This window comes from Ornithorhynchus anatinus, chromosome Y2 (genome assembly GCF_004115215.2).
Source record: "Ornithorhynchus anatinus isolate Pmale09 chromosome Y2, mOrnAna1.pri.v4, whole genome shotgun sequence".
Lineage (NCBI taxonomy): Eukaryota > Metazoa > Chordata > Mammalia > Monotremata > Ornithorhynchidae > Ornithorhynchus > Ornithorhynchus anatinus.
In genome coordinates, this window is record NC_053176.1 from 826,491 (window position 1) to 853,705 (window position 27,215).

At 40.9% G+C, this 27,215-nt stretch overlaps 1 protein-coding gene across 1 annotated transcript in view; it reads left to right on the forward strand.

Moving 5' to 3' along the window:
* LOC114808671 (exocyst complex component 2-like) overlaps window positions 1-27,215 on the forward strand; it is a 164,093-nt gene that overhangs the window by 11,130 nt on the left and 125,748 nt on the right. The window contains exons 3-5 of the mRNA XM_039910964.1: window positions 11,422-11,535; window positions 13,003-13,127; window positions 24,203-24,283. Of these exons, the coding sequence (XP_039766898.1) occupies window positions 11,422-11,535; window positions 13,003-13,127; window positions 24,203-24,283 (320 nt within the window). The remainder of the gene's footprint in view (window positions 1-11,421; window positions 11,536-13,002; window positions 13,128-24,202; window positions 24,284-27,215) is intronic.

Here is a 27,215-nt window from a genome sequence, read left to right on the forward strand (position 1 = left end):
GACCAAGAAGATGCAATTTGCTGATGGTACCATTCCTGGCATGTTAGGAGTCTGTTGCTAACCACATGTCAAATGCTATCCATTAAGCCTGGTCAGATTTTGGAACACTGAAGCCCTGATTAATTAAAATTTTCATCATCCTAGTCATCGGGGTCTTCGATGAGTGCTTTTGTCAGTGATGAATTGGAATTGGTTTTCTGGTGAATGTTACCAAACTAACCTAAATTATGGCATTTAATAAAGTGTATGCTATATACTAAGCACTGGCACAGAGGGTGATCAGATTGGACAGAGTCCTTGCCCCACACAGGGTTCAAAATTGATTTTATCCCCATTTTACAGATGAGGAAAATGAGTCAATGAGGTTGTGATTTCCTCAAAGTCACATCCCAAGATACTGGCTGTGTTGGGACTGATAATTTTAATTGTAGGTTTTGTTGAGCACTTGGTATGTGTTAAGCATGCTACATATAATCAGATCAGACACATTCCCTTTCCCTCAAAGGGCTCACCCACAGCTACTTTCAAGTGTGGCCTCTGGAACCCCCGCTCTATTACAGGCAAGCTACCTTTCATCCATGACCTTTTCCTCTCCCGCTCTCTCCTCCTCCTCGCCCTTTCGGAAATGTGGCTCTCTCCCGAAGACACGGTCTCCGCCGCCGCTCTCTCCAGCGGAGGCCTCTCCTTCTCCCACTCCCCCAGACTCACCGGTAAGGGAGGAGGCGTCAGCTTCCTCCTCTCGCCCCGATGCCGCTTCCGCACTATCCCCCCTCCCCTCTCCCTCTCCTTCCCCTCCTTCGAAGCCCATATCATTCGCCTCTACCACCCACTCCAGTTACTTGTCGCCGTCATCTACCGCCCTCCCGGTCCCACCTCCGACTTCTTCAACCACCTTGACCCCTTTCTCACCTTCCTCCTCTCCTTCTCTCTGCCCACTCTGATCCTTGGAGACTTCAACATCCATACGGATGTACCCGACGACTCCTCTGCCGCCTGCCTGCTATCCCTCCTCGACTCTGCCGACCTCCTCCTCCACCATACCGCGCCCACTCACCGACTCAGTCACACCCTCGATCTCGTCATCTCCTGCCGCTGCACTATCTCCTCACTCACCAACTCTGAAATCCCTCTCTCTGACCATAACCTTCTCACCTGCCTCATCTCTCACACTCCCTCCCCCTGCAAATCTTCGCTACTGCCCCACAGAGACCTCCGCTCTCTCGATCCCATCCGTCTTTCCAATAGCATCTCGCCTCACCTTGCCGCCCTGTCCTCTCTTCCCACTCTCGACGAGCGGGTCTCCGCTCTCAACTCCAACTCATCTCGACTCTCTCGCCCCCCTTTCCCTCCGCCGCTCTCGCTCCACTAACCCACAGCCCTGGATCACCTCCTCCGTCCGCCTCCTACGCTCCTATGCTCGAGCTGCTGAGCGCTGCTGGCGAAAGTCCAAGCACCAAGCTGACCTCACACACTTCAAATTTATCCTTTCCTGCCTTAACTCTGCCCTCTCCTCCGCCAGGCAAAGCTTCTTCTCCTCCCTCATCGACACCCATGCCCGTCACCCCCGCCGATTGTTCCGGACCTTTAACTCTCTCCTTAGGCCCCCTGTTCCTCCCCCTCCCCCATCTCTCACCCCTAATGATCTTGCCACCTATTTCCTCACGAAAATCAACACGATCAGGTCTGAGCTCCCCAAAGTCACCCCTCCGCCTCTCCCCCCCAACAACCCCCTCCCCTACTTTCCCATCCTTCCCTGCAGTATCCTCAGAGGAGATCTCCTCCCTCCTCGCAAGTGCCACCCCCTCCACCTGCGCCTCGGACCCCATTCCCTCTCACCTTCTTAAAACCATCGCCCCTGCCCTCCTCCCTTCCTTAACTTCTATTTTTAACCACTCAATCTCCAAGGGCTCCTTCCCCTCTGCCTTCAAACATGCCCACGTCTCCCCCATCCTAAAAAAACCCGCTCTTGACCCCACTTCTCCCTCCAGTTATCGTCCTATCTCCCTACTACCCTTCCTTTCCAAAATCTTAGAACGAGTCGTCTACAATCGATGCCTAGAATTCCTTAACTCCCATTCTCTCCTAGACCCCCTCCAATCTGGCTTCCGTCCCCTCCACTCTACCGAGACTGCTCTCTCTAAGGTCACCCATGACCTCCTTCTTGCCAAATCCAATGGCTCCTACTCCATTCTGATCCTCCTTGACCTCTCTGCTGCCTTTGACACTGTCGACCATCCCCTCCTCCTCCATACCTTATCTCACCTTGGCTTCACGGACTCTGTCCTCTCCTGGTTCTCCTCTTACCTCTCTGGCCGATCATTCTCGGTCTCCTACGCTAGAGCCTCCTCCCCCTCCCATCCTTTAACTGTTGGAGTTCCTCAAGGGTCAGTTCTTGGCCCTCTTCTGTTCTCCATTTACACTCACTCCCTCGGTGAACTCATCCGCTCTCACGGCTTTGACTACCATCTCTACGCAGATGACACGCAGATCTACATCTCCTCCACGTCCTCTCCCCGTCCCTTCAGGCTCGCATCTCCTCCTGCCTCCGGGACGTCTCCACCTGGATGTCGGCCCGCCACCTAAAACTCAACATGAGCAAGACTGAGCTCCTCATCTTCCCTCCCAAGCCCGGTCCGCTCCCAGACTTCTCCATCACCGTGGATGGCACGACCATCCTTCCCGTCCCGCAGGCCCGCAATCTCGGTGTCATCCTTGACTCGTCCCTCTCGTTCACCCCACACATCCTATCCGTTACCAAGACCTGCCGGTTTCACCTCTACAATATCGCCAGGATCCGCCCTTTCCTCGCCACCCAAATGGCTACCTTACTTCTACAGGCTCTCGTTATATCCCGGCTAGACTACTGTGTCAGCCTTCTCTCTAACATCCCTTCCTCCTCTCTCGCCCCGCACCAGTCTATTCTTCACTCCGCTGCCCGGCTCATCTTCCTGCAGAAACGATCTGGGCATGTCACTCCCCTTCTCAAACAACTCCAGTGGTTGCCTATCAACCTCCGCTCCAAACAAAAACTCCTCACTCTAGGCTTCAAGGCTCTCCATCACCTTGCCCCTTCCTACCTCTCCTCCCTACTCTCTTTCTACCGCCCACCCCGCACGCTCCGCTCCTCTGCCGCCCACCTCCTTGCCGTCCCTCGGTCTCGCCTATCCCGCCATTGACCCCTGGGTCACGTCCTCCCGCGGTCCTGGAACGCCCTCCCTCCTCACCTCCGCCAAACTGATTCTCTTTCCCTCTTCAAAACCTTACTTAAAAATCACCTCCTCCAAGAGGCGTTCCCAGACTGAGCTCCTCTTCCCCCTATACTCCCTCTGCCATCCCCCCTTTACGTCTCCGCAGCTAAAGCCTCATTTTCCCCTTTTCCCTCTGCTCCTCCACCTCTCCCTTCCCATCCCCACAGCACTGTACTCGTCCGCTCAACTGTATATATTTTCGTTACCCTATTTATTTTGTTAATGAATTGTACATCGCCTTGATTCTATTTAGTTGCCATTGTTTTTACGAGATGTTCTTCCCCTTGACGCTGTTTAGTGCCATTGTTCTTGTCTGTCCGTCTCCCCCGATTAGACTGTAAGCCCATCAAACGGCAGGGACTGTCTCTATCTGTTGCCGACTTGTTCATCCCAAGCGCTTAGTACAGTGCTCTACACATAGTAAGCGCTCAATAAATACTATTGAATGAATTATAATCTGGGTCTTCTGATTTCCAGTCTTTTGGGTTTTTCACCAGGCCACACTGCCTCCACTGGCTTCCCAATCTTGAGGGATATATATTTTCGTTACCCTATTTATTTTGTTAATGAATTGTACATCGCCTTGATTCTATTTAGTTGCCATTGTTTTTACGAGATGTTCTTCCCCTTGACGCTGTTTAGTGCCATTGTTCTTGTCTGTCCGTCTCCCCCGATTAGACTGTAAGCCCGTCAAACGGCAGGGACTGTCTCTATCTGTTGCCGACTTGTTCATCCCAAGCGCTTAGTACAGTGCTCTGCACATAGTAAGCGCTCAATAAATACTATTGAATGAATGAATGAGGGATGATTTTGTTGTAAAACTTTTGTGCTCTGTGACCATGGGCAAGTCACTTAATTTTTCTGGGACTCAGTTATCTCATATGTTAAATGGGGATTAAGACTGTGACTCCTATGTGAGACAGGGACTGTGTCCAACCCGATTATCCTGTATCTACCCCAGCGCCTGCCACATTTAACAAATACCATTAAAAAACCCCAAAAACACTGCTTGTGTCTCTGGTTCCAGACCAGAGCCGAGTTTTATGGAGTCTCAAAGGGTCGTTGAAAGACAAAACCAGTTTTTCCTTGCTTGGAGGAAGCCTGAAACTTGTTCAAACTCCTCAGTTACAAATGGGCTTCTGGCCAGAGGTGAACTTGTTTTCTCACCTTCATTGATCTTCTTCATTTTCCTGTGGTGGAGTCCAGAGCTGGACAAGTGATAAATGATATTGGTTAGCTGTCCTCTATAAAGAGCACTAAATGATCTTATTTCAAGCTATTTAAAGCAGTTTGCAGTGGCCATAAAAATTGTAATAGCCTGGTAAACAAGGTTTTTTAAAAATTCTAAAATATTAGCATTGTATTTAAAATTTTCTTTTTAATAGGAAGAACAAAGTTCAATCAGTAATTCCTAGTATTCAATAGAAGTGGCTCTTCTCTGTGGTCCAGAAAGGTTTTTTTATCATTCCAAAAATAAAGATTATGGTATTGTTTTAATGAAACAAATATACTATTGTGCATAGAATCAGCCATTCGTTGATGTTGTGTATGCACACATTCAGCCTGCTTTAGTCTTGGATGAAAAACAGGATATTGAAATCTGTAATGCCTTCTCTTTCTCACCAATGGCCACTCGGCTGCCAAGCCCACAAAATTATCAAACTCCATGCCTACAGTTCTGGGGGTATAATTTCTTAAGCAATTAAAATTTTAACTTCTTTGCTAAAATATGACTTTTATTAGATAATTTAAACACTTCAAAAATGTTCACATTTGCTACCAAGTGGCATTGGGGAGCAATGTGTGGTCACATTCTGTGGTGAACTTTGTTGTAATGAAACCATCCTAGGGCTAGCTGATGTAGCAGAACCAGCTTTTGATATTCATTGTTGTTATTGAGTGCTTCCTCTGGACTGTACTCAGCGCTTAGGAGAGTAGCTACATTTTTGCTTAGGTGTCCAGGTTCAGCAGTTTTGTTAATACATTCATGCCTGGTTGTAATATGCAATCAGTCCGTTTTAGCTGCTGGAATTTCTCTGCCTCTACAGTCCATTGTGTGGAAGTCTGTTTCGCAAGTTTTTTACCTTTTAAATTCTGCATTACCAAATGTTTCAACTAGAATACATCCCAGTTTCTCATGCAAAAGAACAGGTGAACAGAGTTCCTGAAACAGTGGGCTAGGCACTTGGTAAAGATTAAAATTCCCAGTTTCGTTATTTGTATTTTTCTATCCAAGCCTATTACGTATAAAGCACAATTAAACTATTCCTCCAAATTTTGTTTCAGTTGTGTTCTCTGAGAGTGGCACCACAGGGATTCTTCAGAGTTGGCAGTAATTCAGCCTATTTTTCTTTTCTTTCCCATTTTCTCAAGAGCAAATGGTCTCTTCACGCACCCCTTTGCCCCCTCTCTCTTGGTTCTCTTGTGTTTTTGCTTTCCTGTATGGGTTTTCTCCAGGGAAGATTATTTTAAGTCTAAATGCACTTGTGGATTTCAGATCACTGAATCGTATACATAACAAATAGCTATTAGAGAAAATTAAAATGGAATGATGGAGAATAGGTCTTTTAGACTATAACTGTAACGAGTCTTATCACTCGCAAAATTTGAGAATATTTTTAACTGAACACAAATGACATGGCCGAATGAAGAAAAAAAGTCAGAAAACCGAAAAACGAAAGATAGTGGACACAGCAATTGCAGTTCAAAACCTTAGGGAGAAAAGTCCTTCCTTGATACAGTTCTCTTAATCTTAGAAGACTCAGAATTTTTCTGATGTTATCTCCAGGAAGATCACTTTAGCCATCCAAAATATTTAATTCCTTGACCTAAAAAGGGAAAAAAGAGAAAAAAGCAGTAGAACATGACCCATATTCCAGCTTTTAGAAAATGACTTTTAATTTCACCTCAAACAATTTTAAAATGATGACTGCAGGATTAATAGACTCTATTCAGATGTGAAATCCCCTTCCAGAAATCTTTTCCAAAATTTGGAAGTGCTGTTTGGAAAAATGCTACCTGTGGTTGCTTTAACAAGTTAAAAATATGGAGATGATCTATTTTTGACTTTCCACTCTTTATCCTTGGAAGGTTTTTTTTACTCTCTTTGCTTGGAGAAATATATTAATTGGAAAAGTTTGGTGAATTATGGTTTAAGTAAAGAGGGTATTTGCAATAAAATATTAACTGTGCTTATGATGAATTACCAGATTAAAGTGGTGGGTAAACCTTTGAAAGGTAAATGAATCAGCTTCCAGTAATTGCAATGTGAATGTTTATGGAAATTTTCTACAGCTGTCAGTCAAAAAAAATACATGGAACAATGAGGAATCGTGCAGTTTTGTGGCCAATCCATCTAAATATGAAAAAGAAAGTGAGAGTTGGAGAGTTCAGTTTTCCTTGTTGCTTTTTGGTATGAGTCAGGCTTTAATAAATATTTTATTGGTGTACCCAGCGAACATGCTGATGTCTTTCAACCCACATGTTTAACAACTGGTATTTATTGGCCGCCTTTGCCTGTTAAGTCCTTCATATTCGTAAACCTTTAACTGCTGTTTTTTGTACACATGTGCCTCGATGCTTATAAAAGTGTTACTAATTGCTGAAAAAAATTTACTTTGAACAAGGACTGGAACTCACTTGTAAAAAGTCTATATTTCTGATTTATTGGCTGGGTTGTCACAAATGTATATTTCTATACCTGACTCATATTCAAATGGCGACAAAGATCTTAAACTTGAAGAGAGGGCACCTCGTCCTGATTGGATGAAATTTTTAAACAGCTTCAGTTCCTCGGGAATACAGCTGAATGCATATTAAGCTTACATCAAGGAAATTTATTGTGAGGTTTCTTTAATATGTTTAGGGAACTGTATTTTTTTTATATTAAATGGGGGAGAGTTCAGTAATGAAACTATCCTGTTATAATTTCTTTGTAAGGCTGTCATTTGGGGATGGCTGTATAATTCATGCAATAAATGTGGTCACTTCATTTTTCTACATGCTTTATGAGCGAGGTGAATCTGGTTTCCAAGAAGTGGCATTGTTCTGTTAGACTCTAGCCAGATATCCAACCCGTCCACCGGGCGGAATACGTGTTAATTACATTGAAAGAATAGGGAAAGGTGGTAACATAAAAAATAATAAAATATTGATGTAGAGAAAACACTGACTATTTGGAAGAACAGATTGGCAGATCATGATGTAATGCCCAATTCTAATTCAGCCCTGACAAGAAAGGTTTGCAATATTGATTTCTTAAGGCAGCAAAAAAAAAAAATCACGTTAGTCCAAACTTAGGGCTAAAACAAATGACTATTAACTATTGTAATGTGCACCAAAGAGCAACCCTAGCCAGTGTTTACTTTCATTTCTTTTCCCTCTGCCAAATCTTAAAAATGAATTTCCCCAAGTACAAATCGAAAGCACCACAACTCCGTTCAGACCTCACTGAATGTAGCATGGTTGAGTTTCTCTCAAAATCATTTGTTGTTTTGCGTACTCCATGGTTCATTATTATAAATGAATCTCTTATATGAAAGTGAATGCTGACATGTTAAGTAAATTCCAAATGGTTCTGTATCCACCCACTCAGCACAGTTGCTTAAATGTTCCCACAGTCAGCTTCTAAAACACTTTAATTTGAAGGATTTAACACACTGATCTTACACTGCCACCTAATGGAATATATAATTCTTTTTTTTATTATTATCAAAAGAAAGAAGTTGCAGTTCTGTAGTTAATAATAGTGTTTTGCATAAGAACTGGATAATACAAATCTAGGATCATAATTATAATGGTATTTGTTAGGCATTTACTGCATGTAAACCACTGTTTCAAACCTTAGCATATCTATGAATTTAATCAGGTCGGACACAGTCCCAGTCCCCCATGGGGCTCACAGACTGAGAGGTAGTGAGATCAGGTATTGAATTGCCACTTCGCAGATGAGGAAACTGAGGTACGGAGAAATTTAGTGACTTATGTAAGGTCACAGACCAGGCAAATGGCGGAGCCAGAAGGAGAAATTAAGTGACTTATGTAAGGTCACAGAGCAGGCAAATGGCGGAGCCAGAAATACAACCTAGATCCGCGGACTCCCGGACCCGTGCTTTTCCCACTCTGAGGTCTTGAATTTAATGTGACAGTTTTGGGTTTCTTAGAAATCACTCCTTCTGTACTCAGTATAACAAATTATAGAAATGTTTGGGGGAAAGAGAGTTGTCATCTTGCATTGTATCTTTTAAACATCAAGCAGTGACTTTCCTCTGAGCGTTAGAAGTCATGTACCTCAGAGCCCTAAGTAAATTTAAGGATGTTATGCAGTGTTATCACTTATGGGCTTGGCCCGTAAAGACTGTGGGGACAGAGAGATTTTAATTCCATGGCAGATTGTATCACTCCTAACTGGACGCAGCCTGAGAGTTGTTACTTCTAGGGACCAATTTGTTGACAATAATAGCAAAAATATTAATTATAATAATGGTATCTGTTAGTGTGCTCTACATCCAGTAAGGGCTCAATAAATACTATTGCTTGATTAAGTACTTACTATGTGCCAAGCACTGTTCTAAAAGAATCTGGCTGGACACAGTTTCTGTGTCTGTCCTGCCTAGGGCTCAATCCCATTTTGGCTCTGCTGTCGAATTTGGGGACAAGACCGCTAAAAGCAATTACTCTCATTGGACGTACTCTCAAGCCAGCCCCTTTCGAAGCATAGGAATTCAGTTCACGCAATTCGGTTATAATTCTTGTTTGCAGTGAGCATTTTGGCTAGAAAGAATTTGGGAAAGAAAGAATTTGGGAATGTTCTTTCTACACCGTGATCCAATTAGGTTACTGCACGCCGTGGAGCCAGGAGTAATGGTTTGTGCACATACACTTCGCATTGGATACGCTAATCCTTCAAGGCAAGTATGCCTTGATGCGGACTAGAGAAAAAGTGACTTAACCCTATCTAGGATTGATTAATTCTCAGCCAGCATGTCTGGTCAGACACCTGCTGGGATCAGGTCTCTCAAATCAGCCCAAAGGTCGATGGGACTGTTTGATGAGGCTGGGATTTCTCCTGAGACAATCACTCTTGCTTGTGTAAGTCCTGACCCAATGCTACTGACGTTTCCTGCTCTTAAACTGTCTAATGCTGCCAAGGACAACTGGAATTTTTTCAACATCGTTTTGTTTCTGTTTCTTGTTCGGGTTTCTCCTTGGCTGGTATAAAAAATGGAATCTCCTCCTAATAATAATAATAATTATGATGTTTGTTAAGTGCTTACTGTGTGGCAAGCACTGTTCTAAGCACTGGGATAGATACAAAGTAATCAGGTTGGACACAGTCCCTGCCCACATGGGGCTCACAATCTTAGTCTCCATTTTACAGATGAGGTAACTGATCCGCAGAGAAGTGAAATGACTTGCCCAGGGTCACAGAATAGACAAGTGGCATAACAGGGATTAGAACCCATGATTGTCTGATTCCCAGGCCCACTAAGCCGTGCTATTTCTGCCCTCCTGCTCCTCGTATGCTTTTCTAAGTACCTTGAGTCTCATACTTAACAGTGGCTTATGAAATAGTTGAGAGCATTGTTGTGTTCACTCAAAAGTTTCAGAGATTTGTGATGATATTGCAGTATAACATGCATCCCGATGATGATGATCTGACTGCCACTTCTGTGGAAAAATGAAATTCAATGTATAACTTAAATCAATCTATATTTATTGGGCACTTACTATATGCAGAGAACTGTACACATTCAATTCAAACTCCGTGGAGTTTTGCTTGACTCCACATGTTAATGACATGTGATACAAAATAATCACTTGCAGTTTTAAATGTAATCTAGAAAATGGCACTCCGGAAAAAAGGTAATGAGAATCTGTGTGAATTCAAACTAAAATATGCTGTGAAAAAATGAAATTCAATTTAGTTAATCGATGATATTTATTGAGCACTTACTATATGCAGAGAACTGTACACATGGAAGAGTTCTGTACAGTAGAATTAGAAGAAACTTTCCCTGCCCATGACGAGCTAACTGCCTATAGGGGCAGACAGACGTTAACATAAATAAATAAGCAATTTATTATATATAATTTAAAGATGTGTACATAAGTGTTGTGGGGTAACTTGAAGGTTGCCCCAGATGGGGCAGGGCAATACAGGAATAAAAGCAAGTTCCTGACTCGTGGAACTTTAATTAAAAAGAATTTGACTCTACCTGAGATTAGTGAAAGGGAATAGGAGGCGGCAAAGTTGCACTCTTCCCATCCCTGAGAGAATTGATGTTCATCCTATACTCCAGTACCATCCTGCAAGATGGGGTAGTCCCATTTTTCCTCTCTCTTTGGATTCTGCATATTTGCAAAACAGCAGATTCATATTTTCAGGATTTTTAAAATCCAATGAATTTGTGTGATTTGTCACTTCCAGACAGGGACGGTTTCCGTTTGTTATTAGGTGATATAGATCAAATTTTGTGCCACTCTCTTTACTTTGAAAACAGAAATATACCTATTATTTCCTCAAGTGGTCTAACATTATTTGGCCATTATTTTGGCATTAAGGTCTCCAGTTTGTTGGAGAAGTTTGTGAAGATACATAGTCTGAGGGGAAGCATTCCTTTATTGATAGTTGTCACCTGACCGAACTGGTTTTTTGCTTCCTTTTCCTAGGCAGTTGATGTATGCAGAAGCAAATTTACCAGTAGACCTTATCGGTTCTAGCCTAGAATGACAATTGATTTTTGGGGTGGAAATTTTTCAAAGAAAGAAAGAAAAAAATCCTAGAAGTGTGTATATTAATAATGCAGATTACCTGTACATATTTTTTTCTGATTGCAATTTGTGCCCTACAGATAAGAAGAGCACATTTTGACACAATAGCCAAAGTGGCACGACTACTCTTATGACCATGGCAGTTCAGAAGTGATCCCCAAGAGCAGTGTCATGACTAACAACAAGGGCATTTTTAAAAGCAAAGCAAAAAACCTTAGGGAGTGGGGAGAACATTAATACCTAAGGGGAGCAAAATTATAAATTCTCTAGTGTGTGTGCGTGTGTCTGTGTGTGTGTATATAATGCACGATACTCATTTTATCTAACTGTGGAGGTAGTTGTGTGAGATGCATTAGCCTCCTGCAATATAACAAATTTCAACCTCATTTTCCCCCCTCAGAGGCAAGTTTCCCCAGAAAGACTTGGAAACACTATTCCGTGGAATGAGTGCTGACTTTACTAGTGAGAATTTCTCAGCTGCTTGGTACCTAATAGAGAATCACTCAACAACGAGGTTTGTAAGATATTTTCATTTATACATGTCCTTCCAGGATAAATTGTGATTGTTGGAGGAGCCAGCACAGTTAACAGCCAGCACACAAAATCTAGTAAAATATCCTGCTGAAGTGCTGAGCCTTAAAAGCTTCCATTAACAGTAAAGCACTGCAACTATGATTACTACTGCTACTGTTTGTTCTGTATTGTTTTCACTGTTTTATTCTGTTCTTTCCTTGTATATCTATCACCAGTTTTTCTTCATCCCTTTTGGATAGCGGGTCAAGACCAGATCTGAATTATTATCAATAATATACGTTTAGCATATGTCATAAATTAATAATAAATGATATCAGAGGGTGCCCTAATATAAGGGATGTTTATATTGATTAGTCAAGTAAGAGTTTTATAACATGATGTCTCCTTGAGGTATATGGTGACCACTATCTAATTTTACTCTAGATAGTCTGTTTTTTCAGCTGGTCTGTGTGGGATGGATATGGCATGGACACCGTTTTGCTCAGTGTTTTTCTTTTCAAAGCCTAGTTTCCGTCCACCTTGGCTCTTGTGGCTGAGTACCACAACTTGAAAATGGCATTCGTTTTCAGAGAGACCTGGGAGAGGAACACAGAGATTCCCGAGTGAGTGGTGGGGAGGGATAGCCTGTTTTGGAGTTTTGTTTTTGGTTTTTAAGTAGGGTTTTTTAAACACTTACTATGTGTCAACTCTATGGATACACCACCAGAATGATTGCACATGGAGGTTGGGCATTCTGGGAGATATGTGTCCATGGTGTCGCTAGGAGTCGGAGACCACTCTACAGCATAAGACAAGACATATGCCAGGCACTCTGCTATGTATTAGGACAGATAAAAGATAATCAGTTTGGTCACAGTCCCTGTCCCTTGTAAGGCTCACAGTCTTAATCCCCATTTTACAGATGAGGCAACGAGGCACAGAGAAGGTAAATGACTTGCCCAAGGTCACACAGCAGACAAGTGGTGGAGCCAGGATGAGAATGCTGACTCCCAGGCTTGTGCTTTTTCCTCTGGACCATGCTATTTCTGTGTTTGAAGTGGTTTTTTATTTATTCCTTTTATATATGTATATGTGTGTGTTTAAAAATAACTCTGTCAAGGACATCTAGGTGTGAGTAGAGAAACTGGTGAGACATTAGGAGTAATGAAGCTGCGTTACTGAAACTCAGGCCCTTAAGGTATCAGTTCCTTACGAGAGTTTTTAAAATGTTGTTAAGGGTAAGCATTCCTATCCTTTTAGAGCTGATAGCATGTAAGCTCTCATATTAAATTCTTCTGATTTACATTAGGTTTGAGAATACATGAGACTTGAAACCTGAAGAATTCCTTATAATAGCCTGGATGTTTCTTAAAGAAGATTACATGGCCTGTAATTATTTTCCTTTTTATGAATCACTTCATTTTCATCCATTATATGAACGCCAGATATTTTGTTTTCTTAATTTCAGTTTTGATCAGCTCAAAATGGCAGTCAACAATCTGAAGAAACAGGCGAACAAGAAAAACGAGGGGAGTTTAGCATATGTGAAAGGAGGCCTTAGCACTTTTTTTGAGCCACAAGATGCACTGTCAGGTAAATTCATTCTTGCAGTTGTCTCTCTCAGACCTTGAATGTTTCCAGTGTGATGCTTTGCTTTCCAAGATTCCCCCCACCCCCTTGACTGTCAGCTCGCTGTGGGCAGGGACTGTGCCTGTTTCTTGTTGTATTGTACTCTCCCAAACGGTTAGTACAGCGCTCTGCACACACTAAGCACTCAGTAGATACGATTGAATGAGTGAATGAATGAAAGATTAACGTCTACGGCATGGTGCTAAATGGCCTGCATTTGTTTTGGTGGAGTTCTTCTAAGTGTCACAGAGGTTTGATGGAGATGAGCCTGAACTCTCTTCTAAGGTTTAGATCTTTAAATATATGTCACTGAGGATATTGTTCATCTTTCATGTATGTGTCTCAAATATCTGCCCCTCAGTAATGTCCAATGATCTGGGTTGTTGTGAAAAATCAAATGGTATCAATTATGACTTTAAAAACCACCTAGGAAGGAAATGTTAGCACTTCATATGGAGACTATAAGTTTTTTGTGGGCAGGGATTGTGTCTACCAACTCTGTTATATTGTAATCTCCCAAATGCTTAGTACAGTGTTCTGCACATAGTAAGCACTCAGTAAATCATTTAATCAATGGTATTCGAATGTTCATTATATGAACATTCATATAATGAATGTTCTAAGCACTTGGAAGACTATAGTACAGAGTTGGCAGACACGTTCCCTACCCACAAAGAGTTTACCTTTTAGAGGGGGAGACAAACATTATTAAAAATAATTAATAACATATCATTTAAAGATTGTACATAAGTTGCTGTGGGGCTGAGAGTAGGGCAAACATCAAATGCCCAAAGGTCACAGATCCAGGTGCATAAATGATTCAGAAGGGAGAGGGGAAGAGAGGGCTTAATCGAGAGAGTGGGGAGATACTATTGATGATAATACAAATTTCGGGTAAGAGTAAATGTTTTAATGTTATTAAATTCCAACTTTGTATTGTCATCTTCGATTTTATTTAGAAGGATTAGAGAGGTAGATTTTCTTGGTGGCCAGAAATGATCCGATTTTTAAAATTGTTGACAAAGTAGCAAATGCTATCAATCAATTTGTTCTAATGGAGCACTTACTGTGTTCAGAGCACTGTACTCATGCTTGGGAGAGTACAGTATAACAGAGTTGATAGACACATTCCCTGCCTACAAACATTTACCATCTAGCAGGGGAGGTAGGTATTAATATAAATAAATTATGAATGTGTACAAAAGTGCTCTATATAAAAGATAAAGGATGCAAATTCAAGTACAAGGGCCATAAAAAAGGGAATGGAAGAAGTGGAAATGAGGTCTTACTAGGGGAAGGCCTCTTGAAGGAGATGTGATTTTAAAAAAAACTTCAAAGGTGGGGAGAATGATGGTCTGTCAGGTATGAAGTGGAAAGGAGTTTCAGGCCAGGAAAAAGGAATGTCCTGAGTGTTGTGCTAAAAGATAGGCATGGAAATAATGTGTATAAATTTGCTGATTATTTTACCATTTCTTTTTTTAAAACTACCACCATCTTTTCACATTAGCAAGAGCAACACAGAATTCTCTTGATTTTTATATCTAACCACGGTGAAACTGGGCAAAGACCTTTGAGTGGCACCTTTTTATAAGTCTGTGAGAATAGAAAAACTATTAACATTGGAATAGTCTCTGTTTTTGATGAAAGCAATTTCCCAACACTTATTTTTTCCCAAGAAAATTGTGTACAACTGTCTAGTGACTTTGTTCAGAGACCTTTCCATGAACTCATTAGGAAACTCCATTTTTCCCTCCACCTTTAAGGGGAAAAGAAAATGTTTATGCAGGTGCAGGGTAATTTAAATGTTTAAAAGCAGTGGTCAAAGGCTAGGGCTTGGGAGAAGGTAGTCGATTTTTTACAGTGTGAGTTCTGACCCTATCCTGCCACTCAATTTCTTTGTTATTTGAAAAGCATCTCCTGCTTTCTCCCTTCTCTAGACTGCAAGCTCATTATGGGCTGGGAATGTGTTTGGTAATTCTGTTGTATTGCACTTTCCCAAGCACTTAGTACAGTGCTCTGCACATAGTAAGCTCTCAATAAATACCATTTATTCTCTTTCTGCCGTATGCCAAGAAATTGCAAGTTAATTGCAATTTAATTGTGTGTTATTTAATATACTAGTTTTATGCTTTAGTGACGTTAAGCCTTTGTAAAGGCTCAGTACTTTAAAAGGATTTTCATCTATTCATTTTACTGATAGAATGATTACAATGGAGGGAGCTGGGGTCATTCTTTGTAACCGTACAGGTCTATTAATGATATCGTTGCATTTTGAAGAACATATATTTTTGGCTGAAAGAGAATATGCAATTTCAACTTTATCTACCTTGGTATTTTTCTCAAAACTGCTGACATCTTGGGCACTGCTGTATTTGAAAATAAATGTATTATCAAAAGAAGCTTTAGGGCTTTAGAGACATTAGGACAACAATGGAAGAGTGTCTGTGCAAGTATAATCGACAGACAGGAAAAGTGCTGGTCAAAGAAAGAATGACCTTGATGATAAGGTAGATAAAATGTACAGATGGCCAGCAGTTTAAATTACTGAATAGTGCTAGTGAAAGAAAAATACCCCAAGAGGTTTTTGAAGTCACCTGGACCTTTAATTCAACTTTCCAAAGATAAACTTTTAGCCATCAACATCAACAATTTTGGTTTTGGCAAAATATGGCTCTCTTGACATAGCCCTCAGTGCCATTGGTAAAAATCAAAAATGTGCTAAATGCATTTTTACTTAACTGGGATGTGATCTATTGAAAATGATTCCATTTTCAAGTTTGAAAATATTATCTCAGTAGTCCAAAAATCTGTTTTAAATATCAAAGCATTGCTTCTCTGCAGTAGTAATGCAGAAGTTATAATTATTAGTAATTGACACCTCTTATTCCTTTCATTATCATAATCTATTCTAGTCCTTCATTTGGTATGACCAGAAATTGCTACACAGACACCCCAGGTGCTCAACCTTTTTATAAATAGTTAATTCATTAAATGTATTGCCCCCTTTGATTATCTAGGCACTAACTATCCAAGATTTTGGGTAATTCAGGCCACTGCTTTTGCTCATTTTTTCTTTCAAAATCAAGAAGACCAGAAATCCCAGTTTCAGTGGGACACTCCTGGAATTTTGACTGGTCTTTTTTCCATAATCTTTAGCTTCTAGAGACGGGTTTATATTAGGGAAAACCTAAAGGAAAAATGGTTGGTTGAAATGTGAGTGCATTGTAAACCAATGGACATGATCAGTTTCCCTTTTTAAGAAAGGAGGAGGGGTTCAGGGGAGTTGAGGTCCAGGATTCAAAAGCTGTTCTCCCCATCCTTCTTACTGTCCCATCCTCCTCCTCTTTCTCTACTTACTCACTCCATCTCCTCCTCAGCTTCCTCCTCATCCATCTCCTCTTTTTTCTCTCCTCCTACCCCTCTTTCATCTCTTTCCCCTTTTCTCCCTCCTTTGATTCCTGCCTGTCTTCCCCTTCTTTCCTTCTTCCCCTCCTCTACTTCCATGCATCCCTTTCCCTTTATCATCACTTTCCCTTTCCACCATTCCCTCTGATTTCCTTGATTTCCAGCCACCTTATGCAAATAAAATATTTGCCATTACTAGGAAGTTCTTAGGTATAGAATAGCTGCTCTAGAGCCTATTGAGAAATGTACATCAGTTGCAAAAGATGGAAGCTTAAGGGAGATATCTCTCTCACAAAATCTTCACTGCTCTTAATTTTTTAATGGAAAAATACATATCAGTTTTTCTCCACTTGGTATTTTACATAGTGAAATTCACTTCCAAAAGTGAATACATTCAAACTCTTAAATTAACTTCAACTTACCTTTTAGAAAACCTGATGATCACTATAGCAAGAGCATTATGCAATTTAGGAAGTGTTTATAACAAAAATAAAAGAATAAAAGATCAAGTGGGTCGAACATTGGTTTAATTCCCTGGAAAATACAGTGGCCTTATCAGATCATAATGTCCCTTTAGCCTTATGCTTGTCTGACAGCTTAACAGTCACATAATTTTAGTATAGATGCTTGATATGAATCTTGCTTTATCAGCAAAATGCACATGAAAAATAAGCTAAGCGGGGAAACGGATTCATCTCTATTTGACTTACTGATCAGTGATGTATTTGTGGGTGAGCTGAATCCGTTACTGCCCATACTAATGTTAATATATAGAATATGTATATCAGTGTCTCTCTTTAGACCGTGCGCTCATTTTGGACTGGGAATGTGTCTATTAACTCTGCTGTATTTTAATAATAATAATAGTAATTATTATTGTTATGGTATTTGTTAAGTGCTTACTATGTTCCAGGCACTGTTTTAAGCAGTGGTGTAGATACAAGATAATCGGGTTGGATATAGTTCCTGTCCCACCTAGGGCTCACAGTCTTAATCCTCATTTTAGAGGTGAGGGAATTAAGGGACAGAGAAGTGAAGTGACTTGCTCGGGTCACAAAGCAGACAAGTGGTGAAGCCAGGATTATATTCCAAGTTCTTCTGACTCCCAGGACAGTTCTCTATCCACTAGACCATACTGCTTCTCTTGTACTCTCCCAAACATTTAGAGCAGTGCTCATCACACGGTAAGCACTTAATAAATGACACTGATGATGAATAGCATTCCAGGCAGAATGGCTGTTCATATTATGTAATCACCATTGACAAATCTTCAGCACCTTCACCAGAGTTTTGCAGCACCTTCACCAGAGTTTTGAGACACTTTTCTACATGAAAACTAAAAAAAAAACCAACAAACAAAACATTCAAATTCACATCAAAAGGCAAACTTGCATTTCTAAAATGCTCTATCCTTATAGTTTGTTTCTTATTGAACACCATCATATTAATAAATGTGTGTAATTTACTTTTTTCAGCTAGGGAAATTGGGTGATTTACACTTATCTCCTTTTAGCTTTATAAATACCATTGTTGAAAATAATGCACTTGGGTTAAAAAGAACAAGGAAAAAGAAAATTGCATGTAAAGTAACAAAAACAATTTGTTTGAAGTGCAAATAACTGTCAATGTTAATGCAACTGTCAAAGTTGAGTCAATGCTAAAAGAAAGAGGTTTCTTTTGTTTCAGAAAATTTTATTATGCAACTGTACATTACTATAAAATGAAGTTTATTCCTTTTATTTCTTTAACTTTATTTTGGTTATCCTAGATTATTTCCTCTGGAGGACTAGGAATCTTTCCCACAACCTTGATAAGAAGCACAGCCTTAATGACTGATATTTAACTTTGCCTTGTCTCTACCCCTCTGACTTTTGACTCTGAGGAAGGTTTGAAAGTCATGGTTTGCCTTTATTTGGATGGGACAGATATGTTTAAGTGGTTTTGCCTTTTAGGTGAAGAATTATTTCAACTGCATCTCTTGATGGAACCTGCTTTGTTGGTACAAAGGTTGGGTTCCAATTCATTCTCATTATTCACAGGCAAAGAGGACTTCTTTGCTTTGGGGTTTAACCCATAGAAGATAAAGTAGATAGGGGCTGTGTTACTAAAGTTAATTATTTGTTGGGCTATCCGTGTATTTGTCAATTAAAATTTTTATTAGCCCATTAGTAGTTCTTATTGAGCATCTACTGTATGCAGAATATTCCACCAAACCCTTGGGAGATTACAGTAGAGTTAGTAAACACAGTTCCTTTCCTCAAAGATCTTACCTTCTAGAAGGGGAGCTAGGTACAGATAAGAGGAAGAAGGAAAAGGGGATATGAACATGAGTTAGTACTTAAGCAGTAGGGTATGTAAGGTAAGCACATAAACGCTCCAGGGCTAAGAATGAAACTTTACTCAGTTCAGCTTTAAATTATTAGTTGGTGACTAATTGTTCGTGCAGATTAGTACTTTCTTGTTTCGGTGTAATTAGCCTGTTCACTTTTTACACCCTGGCGAAATACTGAACAGAGCACAATTAAAAACAATTGGAACAAATAAACAATTAAAGAAAGCCGCTCCAGCAAAATTGCTCTTATCTAATCTAAGGATAGAGGAATGAGAGATCCTTGAATGCCCATAACTTGCACATTGTATACATTCCTTTTTTCAGCTTTGAGTACTCAATACAAACTGGCCCATTTATTACCTTAGGTATCTACTTTCCCTGTCCATTGCTGGTAACATAGCCATTGACCTCTCATCCAGAGATGTGTGAGCAAATCTTGAAAACTCAGAAAAGTTTTCTGTGGGGAAATTAGCTTTGGTTGGAAGAACCTGAATGTTACTCTCATCAGCCATGATATATGGTCTCCCCTTCCATCTGTACCTTGCTGATCTCCTACTATAACCCAACTCATGTGCTTCTCTAATACCAACCTACTCACTATGCCTCGATTTTGTCTTTTTCACCACTGCCCACATCCTCCTCTGGCCTGGAACTCCCTCCCCATTCATATTCAAGAGAACACTACTCTCCCATCTGAAAAGCCTTTCTAAAGTCCTATCCTCTCCAAGAGGCCTACCCTGAATAAGCCCCCCCTTCCCCTATTCACCCACTCTTCTGAATCACCTATGCACTTGAGCCTTTAAACCTCAATCAGTCAATCAGTGGTATTTATTGAATGCTCACTGTGTACACAGTGCGTGGGAAAGTACGATACAACTGAGTTGGTAGACAAGATCCCTGCCCACAAAGCTTGGAATTTCATCCCACCCCCACCGCACTGGTGTATCCACCTGTAATTTATTTTAATATGTCTCCTCTTCTGGTCTGAAACGTCTTGTATGCAGACATCATATCTACCTACCCCATTGTATGTATTGTATCTCCCAGGTGTTCAGTACATATCTCAGCATACAGTAAGCACTCAATACATACCTTGCTTGACTGATGTACTGTGTAGTTTGACACTAAAGGTATTAGGGACATAGTGAATATTTGTCAGTGAACATGAGCCTGCTTGGATACTGGGTAATGTGACACTGGGAGAAACAGCTAATGTACATTCTCCTTCATTTTAAAAATGGTGTTGGGAATACGGTAGAGTACTATGCTGCAAGTTTTCCCAACACAGGGTTTTCCATGAAAGCAGCCCCTATATTATAGGAGAACTTGATGTAGTTGATTTTTTGTAAATATTCAGTTTTTGTCCAGTCCAGTTACCTTCATTCACTAACATTTCATTCAGTCATATTATTTTAGTACTTACTTCTGTGCAGGTCACTGTACTAAGTGCTTGGGAGAATATAGAATAACAATAGACACATTCCTTTCCCACAACTATTGTCAGACAAATAATTAGCCATAATTAGCTAATTTACCATTAGCAAACAATTTTATGGTATCAACATCACATGATATGGACTTCAAAGAAAGGGCAAGAAAGGGATGGGGGAGGTGGGATGGTGCAAAAGCGGGATTGGGAAGTGAGAAGGAAGCCAAATTCTTCCCCATTCCCAGCGAGCCTAGGGGAGTGGAAGAAGATGAGGCTTTCCCAGTGAAAGCGGCAGGGGAGAATAGTGTTGTCTGAAGAGAGCCAGGTTTCAGTGATGTTGTGGAAGAGCAGTGACTGGGTCAGGAATAGGTCAAGGATGAAGGGAAGCTTTCCATGATAGAGCGGGGATTCCACAGGCCGCATTTGCCTGAAGCTGAGGGGTAGGTCTTAGGGTGTTGTGTGGTGTGGTTGACACAGGAGATGATGGCACGACCATCCTTCCCGTCCCGCAGGCCCGCAATCTCGGTGTCATCCTTGACTCGTCCCTCTCGTTCACCCCACACATCCTATCCGTTACCAAGACCTGCCGGTTTCACCTCTACAATATCGCCAAGATCCGCCCTTTCCTCTCCACCCAAACGGCTACCTTACTATTGCGGGCCCTCGTTATATCCCGGCTAGACTACTGTGTCAGCCTTCTCTCTGACCTCCCTTCCTCCTCTCTCGCCCCGCTCCGGTCTATTCTTCACTCCGCTGCCCGGCTCATCTTCCTGCAGAAACGATCTGGGCATGTCACTCCCCTTCTTAAACAACTCCAGTGGTTGCCTATCGACCTCCCCTCCAAACAAAAACTCCTCACTCTAGGCTTCAAGGCTCTCCATCACCTTGCCCCTTCCTACCTCTCCTCCCTTCTCTCTTTCTACCGCCCACCCCGCACGCTCCGCTCCTCTGCCGCCCACCTCCTCGCCGTCCCTCGGTCTTGCCTATCCCGCCGTCGACCCCTGGGTCACGTCCTCCCGCGGTCCTGGAACGCCCTCCCTCCTCACCTCCGCCAAACTGATTCTCTTTCCCTCTTCAAAACCTTACTTAAAAATCACCTCCTCCAAGAGGCCTTCCCAGACTGAGCTCCTCTTCCCCCTCTACTCCCTCTGCCATCCCCCCTTTACCTCTCCGCAGCTAAAGCCTCATTTTCCCCTTTTCCCTCTGCTCCTCCACCTCTCCCTTCCCATCCCCACAGCACTGTACTCATCCGCTCAACTGTATATATTTTCGTTACCCTATTTATTTTGTTAATGAATTGTACATCGCCTTGATTCTATTTAGTTGCCATTGTTTTTACGAGATGTTCTTCCCCTTGACGCTGTTTAGTGCCATTGTTCTTGTCTGTCCGTCTCCCCCGATTAGACTGTAAGCCCGTCAAATGGCAGGGACTGTCTCTATCTGTTGCCAACTTGTTCATCCAAAGCGCTTAGTACAGTGCTCTGCACATAGTAAGCGCTCAATAAATACTATTGAATGAATGATTTCCTGCAGGTAGATATTTTGTCTCAGATTGACTTGCATTAAACCAGTCTTGTTGACTTCTTGTCTTTGCTTGGCCAAGCAAAATGTCTTGGCAGCTGCCCATAATACAGCATCACAAAGAAATGCCCGTTCCTTGTTTATAATGGGGTTTGTGGTTTGGGTTCCCTGTACCAGAAGTTTCACTACAGAACTCCTTGCGGATATCTTCATTCTCCAGGAGCTTAACGTTTAGCTGTCTTGATGATGGGGTATTTGAATAGTCAGCGTGAGCTTGGGTTTTATTTATTCAATCGTATTTATTGAGCACTTACTCTGTGCAAAATACTGAAGTAAGAGCTTGATCAGACCACAACTTCATCATCAATGGAATTTGAGTGCTTACTGAAACAATTGGGAGAGTACTGTCCAACAGAGTTGGTAGACATGTTCCCTGCACACATTGAGCTTACTGTCTACATGGGAGATAGACATTAATATAAACAATTTATAGATATGTACATACATGGTTTGGGACTGAAGGTGGAGCAAATACCAAATGCCCGAAGCATATAGATCCAAGTGTGTAGACTGTGCACAGGGGAGAGGGATCTGGGGAAATCAATCTGCTGATCCTTGCTTTTTCGCCCAACCTAACGTTTTCATCCACTACTCTGTCATCAGATCCTGTCGGTTCTGCCTTCACGACATTGATAACATCCACCCTTTTCTCTCCCTCCCTACTGCTACTATGCTCATTCAAGCATTTATTATATCCTGCCTTGACTACTGACTGCATCAGCCTCCTATTTCTCCTCATTCCATCCTTAGTTTACTATGCTGCCCAGATCATTTTTCTAAAAGAAGTTCAGTTCAAATCTCCCCACTCCTCAAAAACTTCCAGTGGTTGCCTGTCCACCTCCACATCAAATGGAAATTCCTTACTATCGATTTTAAAGCACTCAATCCATTCACCCACTCCTATCTAACCTTACTGATAACCTTCACAACCCAATCCACTCCTCCAATGCCAAATTACTCACTGTACCTCAATCTCATCTATCTTGCTGCCAACCTCTTGCCCCCGATCTCCCTCTGGCTGGGAACTCCCTCCCCTTTCTTATGCAACAGGCCACCACTCTCCCCACCTTCAAAGCCTTCTTAAAATTCCATCTCCTCCAAGAGGCAATCCCTGATACTCTCCCAAGTGCTTAATACAGTGCTCTGTGAACATAGTAAGTGCTCAGTAAATACCACAGATGGGTTTGTACTCCTCACTGGGCTGCTGGGCTCCATATATCCTGGGAGTCACTCTGCTGGACTTTGCTATAAAAAAACACTGTTTAGGGATTCCTCCAGAATATTTTTCTTTCTTAAAAGCACAGTACTATGGGTGGTCAGTGGGGTTACTGCCTTAGAAGCAGCTAGATAGTGGTATTAATTTGAAACTAGTATGTTGCAAATCAGAAGCTGGAAATGTAGAAATGCTGAAGTGTTGTTCATTGTGATTAGAAATGTCAGTCCATCAATGGTATTCATCGACTGTTTACTGTGTGCAAAGCACTGTAGTGCGTTCTTCAGAGAGCACAATAAAACAGAGTTGGTAGGCCTTTTCCCTGTCCATAAGCGCTTACAGTCTAGAGGAGGAGACAGACATTAAAATAAATTACCTGTATGTATCTACGTGATGTGGGGCTGAGGGTGTGAGTATTATGAAATACTTAAAGGGGACAGAGCCAAGTGCATCATAAGTTGAGGACTGTCCAAGGTGACTTAGCTAGCAGAATTCTGGTTCTGCATCAATCTCTTTGTCAGAGATGAAATCTTTGAATATATGTAGGGTTTTCCTGATGTAGGTTGGTACATTCCTAGCTTTTTTTTCCTACATTTATCAGTCTCAGGTCAATATTGTTTCACATTTTCTTCCCAAAACCCAGATTCCTTTGTTACATGTACCTCATAGCATCCCCCCATTTTACAGTTAAGGAAACTGAAATATAAGGTGAGTTTCCACATCATTATGGCAGTGGCATTAGTTATAGACTTCAGGGAGCCAGACTCTCAATATAAACCTCTATTATTCTTTGTCTAGAAGCTTTTTAGCTAATGTCTATTGTTTTTACTGCTTAAAGCACAGGCAGTATAGTTTATGTATTATGTCTATCTTTAGAAAAGAATAGAAAAGAAAAGAAACCATGAATAACTTTAGCTTGTCTCTGTTGGTGACTTCGCAAAGGGTGCGTGTTTGCGCTTGCCCTGTCTAATGAGGGGAAAACAATATGGTCCTTTAAAAAATTATTTAAAAATGTCATTTTGATATAATATATTCCTACTATTAAAATGGCCTGCATTTTAACTTGACGTTTATTCCAGCCATCCATCAGAAACTGGAAGCGGATGGAACGGAAAAAGTAGAAGGATCTATGACGCAGAAACTGGAGAATGTACTGAACAGTAAGTTTTCTTCTTTCACCAGAAACTATTTATGGACTTGGTAATGATCCTTAATATACTTCTTGAATGTAGATGCCTAGTGAACAGTGGTTATTCTAGTGTTATTTTGCATACCAGTGATTCAACTGACAAAAAGGAAAAATACTTCTTAGAAGATTGTTCATTTTTGGAATGAACTGTTACATGTGGCAAATCATAGTTTGCTCAGTACTTTTTCAAAAGACAAAAATTGGTGGGATGGGAGAGATTAGTGCACATAATATTAGAAATAGCCAAAAAATACCAACTTTAGGCAAGACAGTTTCCAAAAAAGACAATTTCAAATAATCACTGTTAGTATTGGCAACATCTGCTGTGCTTATCAAAACATCAAAACTGTGTGTGGTAAGAATGAGATTTAAGATTGCACCCCATATACTATAAATAATTTATTTTTTAGTTTGTTGAAGGCTTGAAGGTTATGATCCATCGCAAGGATTGGATCAAGGATTATGATCCAACATAAGAACAAGACTTCTTTGAAACAACCTCCTTGCTTCATGTTTTCAGAAAATTATGGGAAAATGTTGAGAAATCCCTTTAAAAGGATTTTATAAAATTACACGGGCAAGAGAGACAGTTTTCTGTGTCTTTGGTTTCTGAGGGGTGCTTTTTTTTGTGGTATTGGTTAAGCGCTAACTGTGCGTTAATCACTATTCTAAGTACTGGGGTAGATAATAAGATAATCAAGCTGGATACAGTTCCCACATGGGGCTTAAATAGAAATGAGAACAGATATTGAATCCTCATTTTGCAGTTGAGGAAATGTAGTCGAGAAAAGTGAAGTGATTTGCCCAAAGGTCAGGCTGCAGTCAGGTGTTGGAGTTGGGATTAGAACCTAGGTTCTTTGGCTCCCATGCCTATGTATCATCCACTGGGCCATGCTGCTTCCAATTGTTAGTTCCAGTTTTTTACCATTCTTATTACTGTGATTCAAGTATCTTGGCATTCTGGGCGGAGAGAAGTGAATGGGAATCTTCTGGCCCTTCAGCTTGCTTAAAGGGATCCTGAAGGATACCTGGGGTGGCTTGCTGGGCTAATGGCAGCCCCAGGCCACTGTGCCAGTGAAGTCATAACTCTCCACCCCTGGATCAACTCCGCAATTTGCTAAACTTAATGTTGCTGAGTGCCATGAAGGGCATTAGCCCGGAGGCATGTTAGAGAGGCCACAGCCAAGAAAATGCCGGTTGCATGTGAGCCATTGTCTGCCCAAACACCCGCTTCCCTGCCCAAGCACCCGCTTCCCAGGACCATCCTTAGTCCAGGGGATAAGCCATAGGCCCGGAAGCATCCATGGAAAACCCATTCTCTGTATCCGCAGCCACTCCAAGGATGAAGGAATGACCTAGCATGGGGGGAGGGTAGCGAGGGGGGGCGGTGTGTGTGTGTGTGTGTGTTTGTAAATAAGGGCTGGGGGGAGAGGAAGCAAGAGGCAGTATCCCATCACCCAGGGCAACTTCCCCTTTGTTTTGTCCTTTGTTCAGCCCCTGAAAGACAGCAATTTGATCTTTTTAATTAGTTAAATGGAATATTTGTAAACATGGAGCTCTTGTTTGGCATCACCAGTCTTGCTTATCAATAAGATGATTATTCCTATTTTTCATAATCACTTATTGAGCTGAAATCTACAAACGATCAAAAGATTACAAATCGCTTGGTGTGTAAGGTGAATATCCTGGAATTCATTATAGGAAATGTTTTCAGTATGTTATAATTCCATCTGTTATAAATTGTCCTCTGTATATTTTTAATTTCTAGTTCCTAACCTGGTTTAAACCCATTTCTATGAGCTAATGTGTTTATTAATTTTAAGCCTTTTGGAATCAGTCTTTAGCTTGAAACCCTTGGGCCTTTTATTGTATTTTTTTCTCATTGCCATAAAATGTAACTAGTTTTTTGATAATGCTATTATTTTATTTTTTTCTTTTAAGTATTTGTGATGTGCCCTGTTAATAACATTAAAATTCTCATACTGTAGGAAAGGCCTTTGTTTTATAAAACTAGTCACAAAAGTAGCATATCAGTATTTTTTTCTGCACATCCATGTGTTTCCATCTTTCAGTCTTTCACTTTTTCATGTAGTTTTTTACTGAAAAAAAATTAGTAAATATTTCACCATTTTCTCCAAAGAGAAGGACACTAGTCCTAGTCAGTTTTCACATGTTCTCCTAAGCCATCATTGTGACCTTTTTTAGAAATCAAAGGAATTTACATCAAGGAGCATATAGTGAAGACTACCATCTTGACAAAACAAAGTTTTTGCACTAAGTCTTTAAAATTGCAACCCAGGTTAAACCTTATTTAAATGAAACAATTTTTCAAAGATGACTTTTAACATGATTAGGCCACCCACGTTTGTTGTCTAAAGAATATGGCATGAAAGCCACCCAGTGAGACTGATGTCATTTTTTTCATTTTTGCTTAAAGTATAGTCACCAGACCAGGTAATGTGGAAATGTTCTAAAGGCAGTGAGCAAACAGACCAAGACATTTTTACCTTTCCCTTTCCTCTCTACTTTCCTTCTGGCCAAGTTAAAAAAAATTACTAGTTAAAAAATTTGAAGTATTTCTATAATATAAATTGTACTTGCTGAAACAGTCTTTTTATTATTCACAACTTTATGGTTCACAAAGTTATGAGTTCTTTTTGGTAAAAATAACATCATGTCTGACTTGCTGAATTGAAGGAACTGTTGCTTGATTTGTATATAAAAATAGATGTTTATTCCAGATTTTAATATATCAGAGTGCAATACACACAGTTTTTCTGGATTGTTATACATTTTTTACTAAGTTAGCATTTAATATTAGTAAGAGAACATTGCTAACATTCTAATAGGAAAAGGCATCTCCTTGAACTTTAATTCCTTGCTAACTAAATAATTGTCAGTGG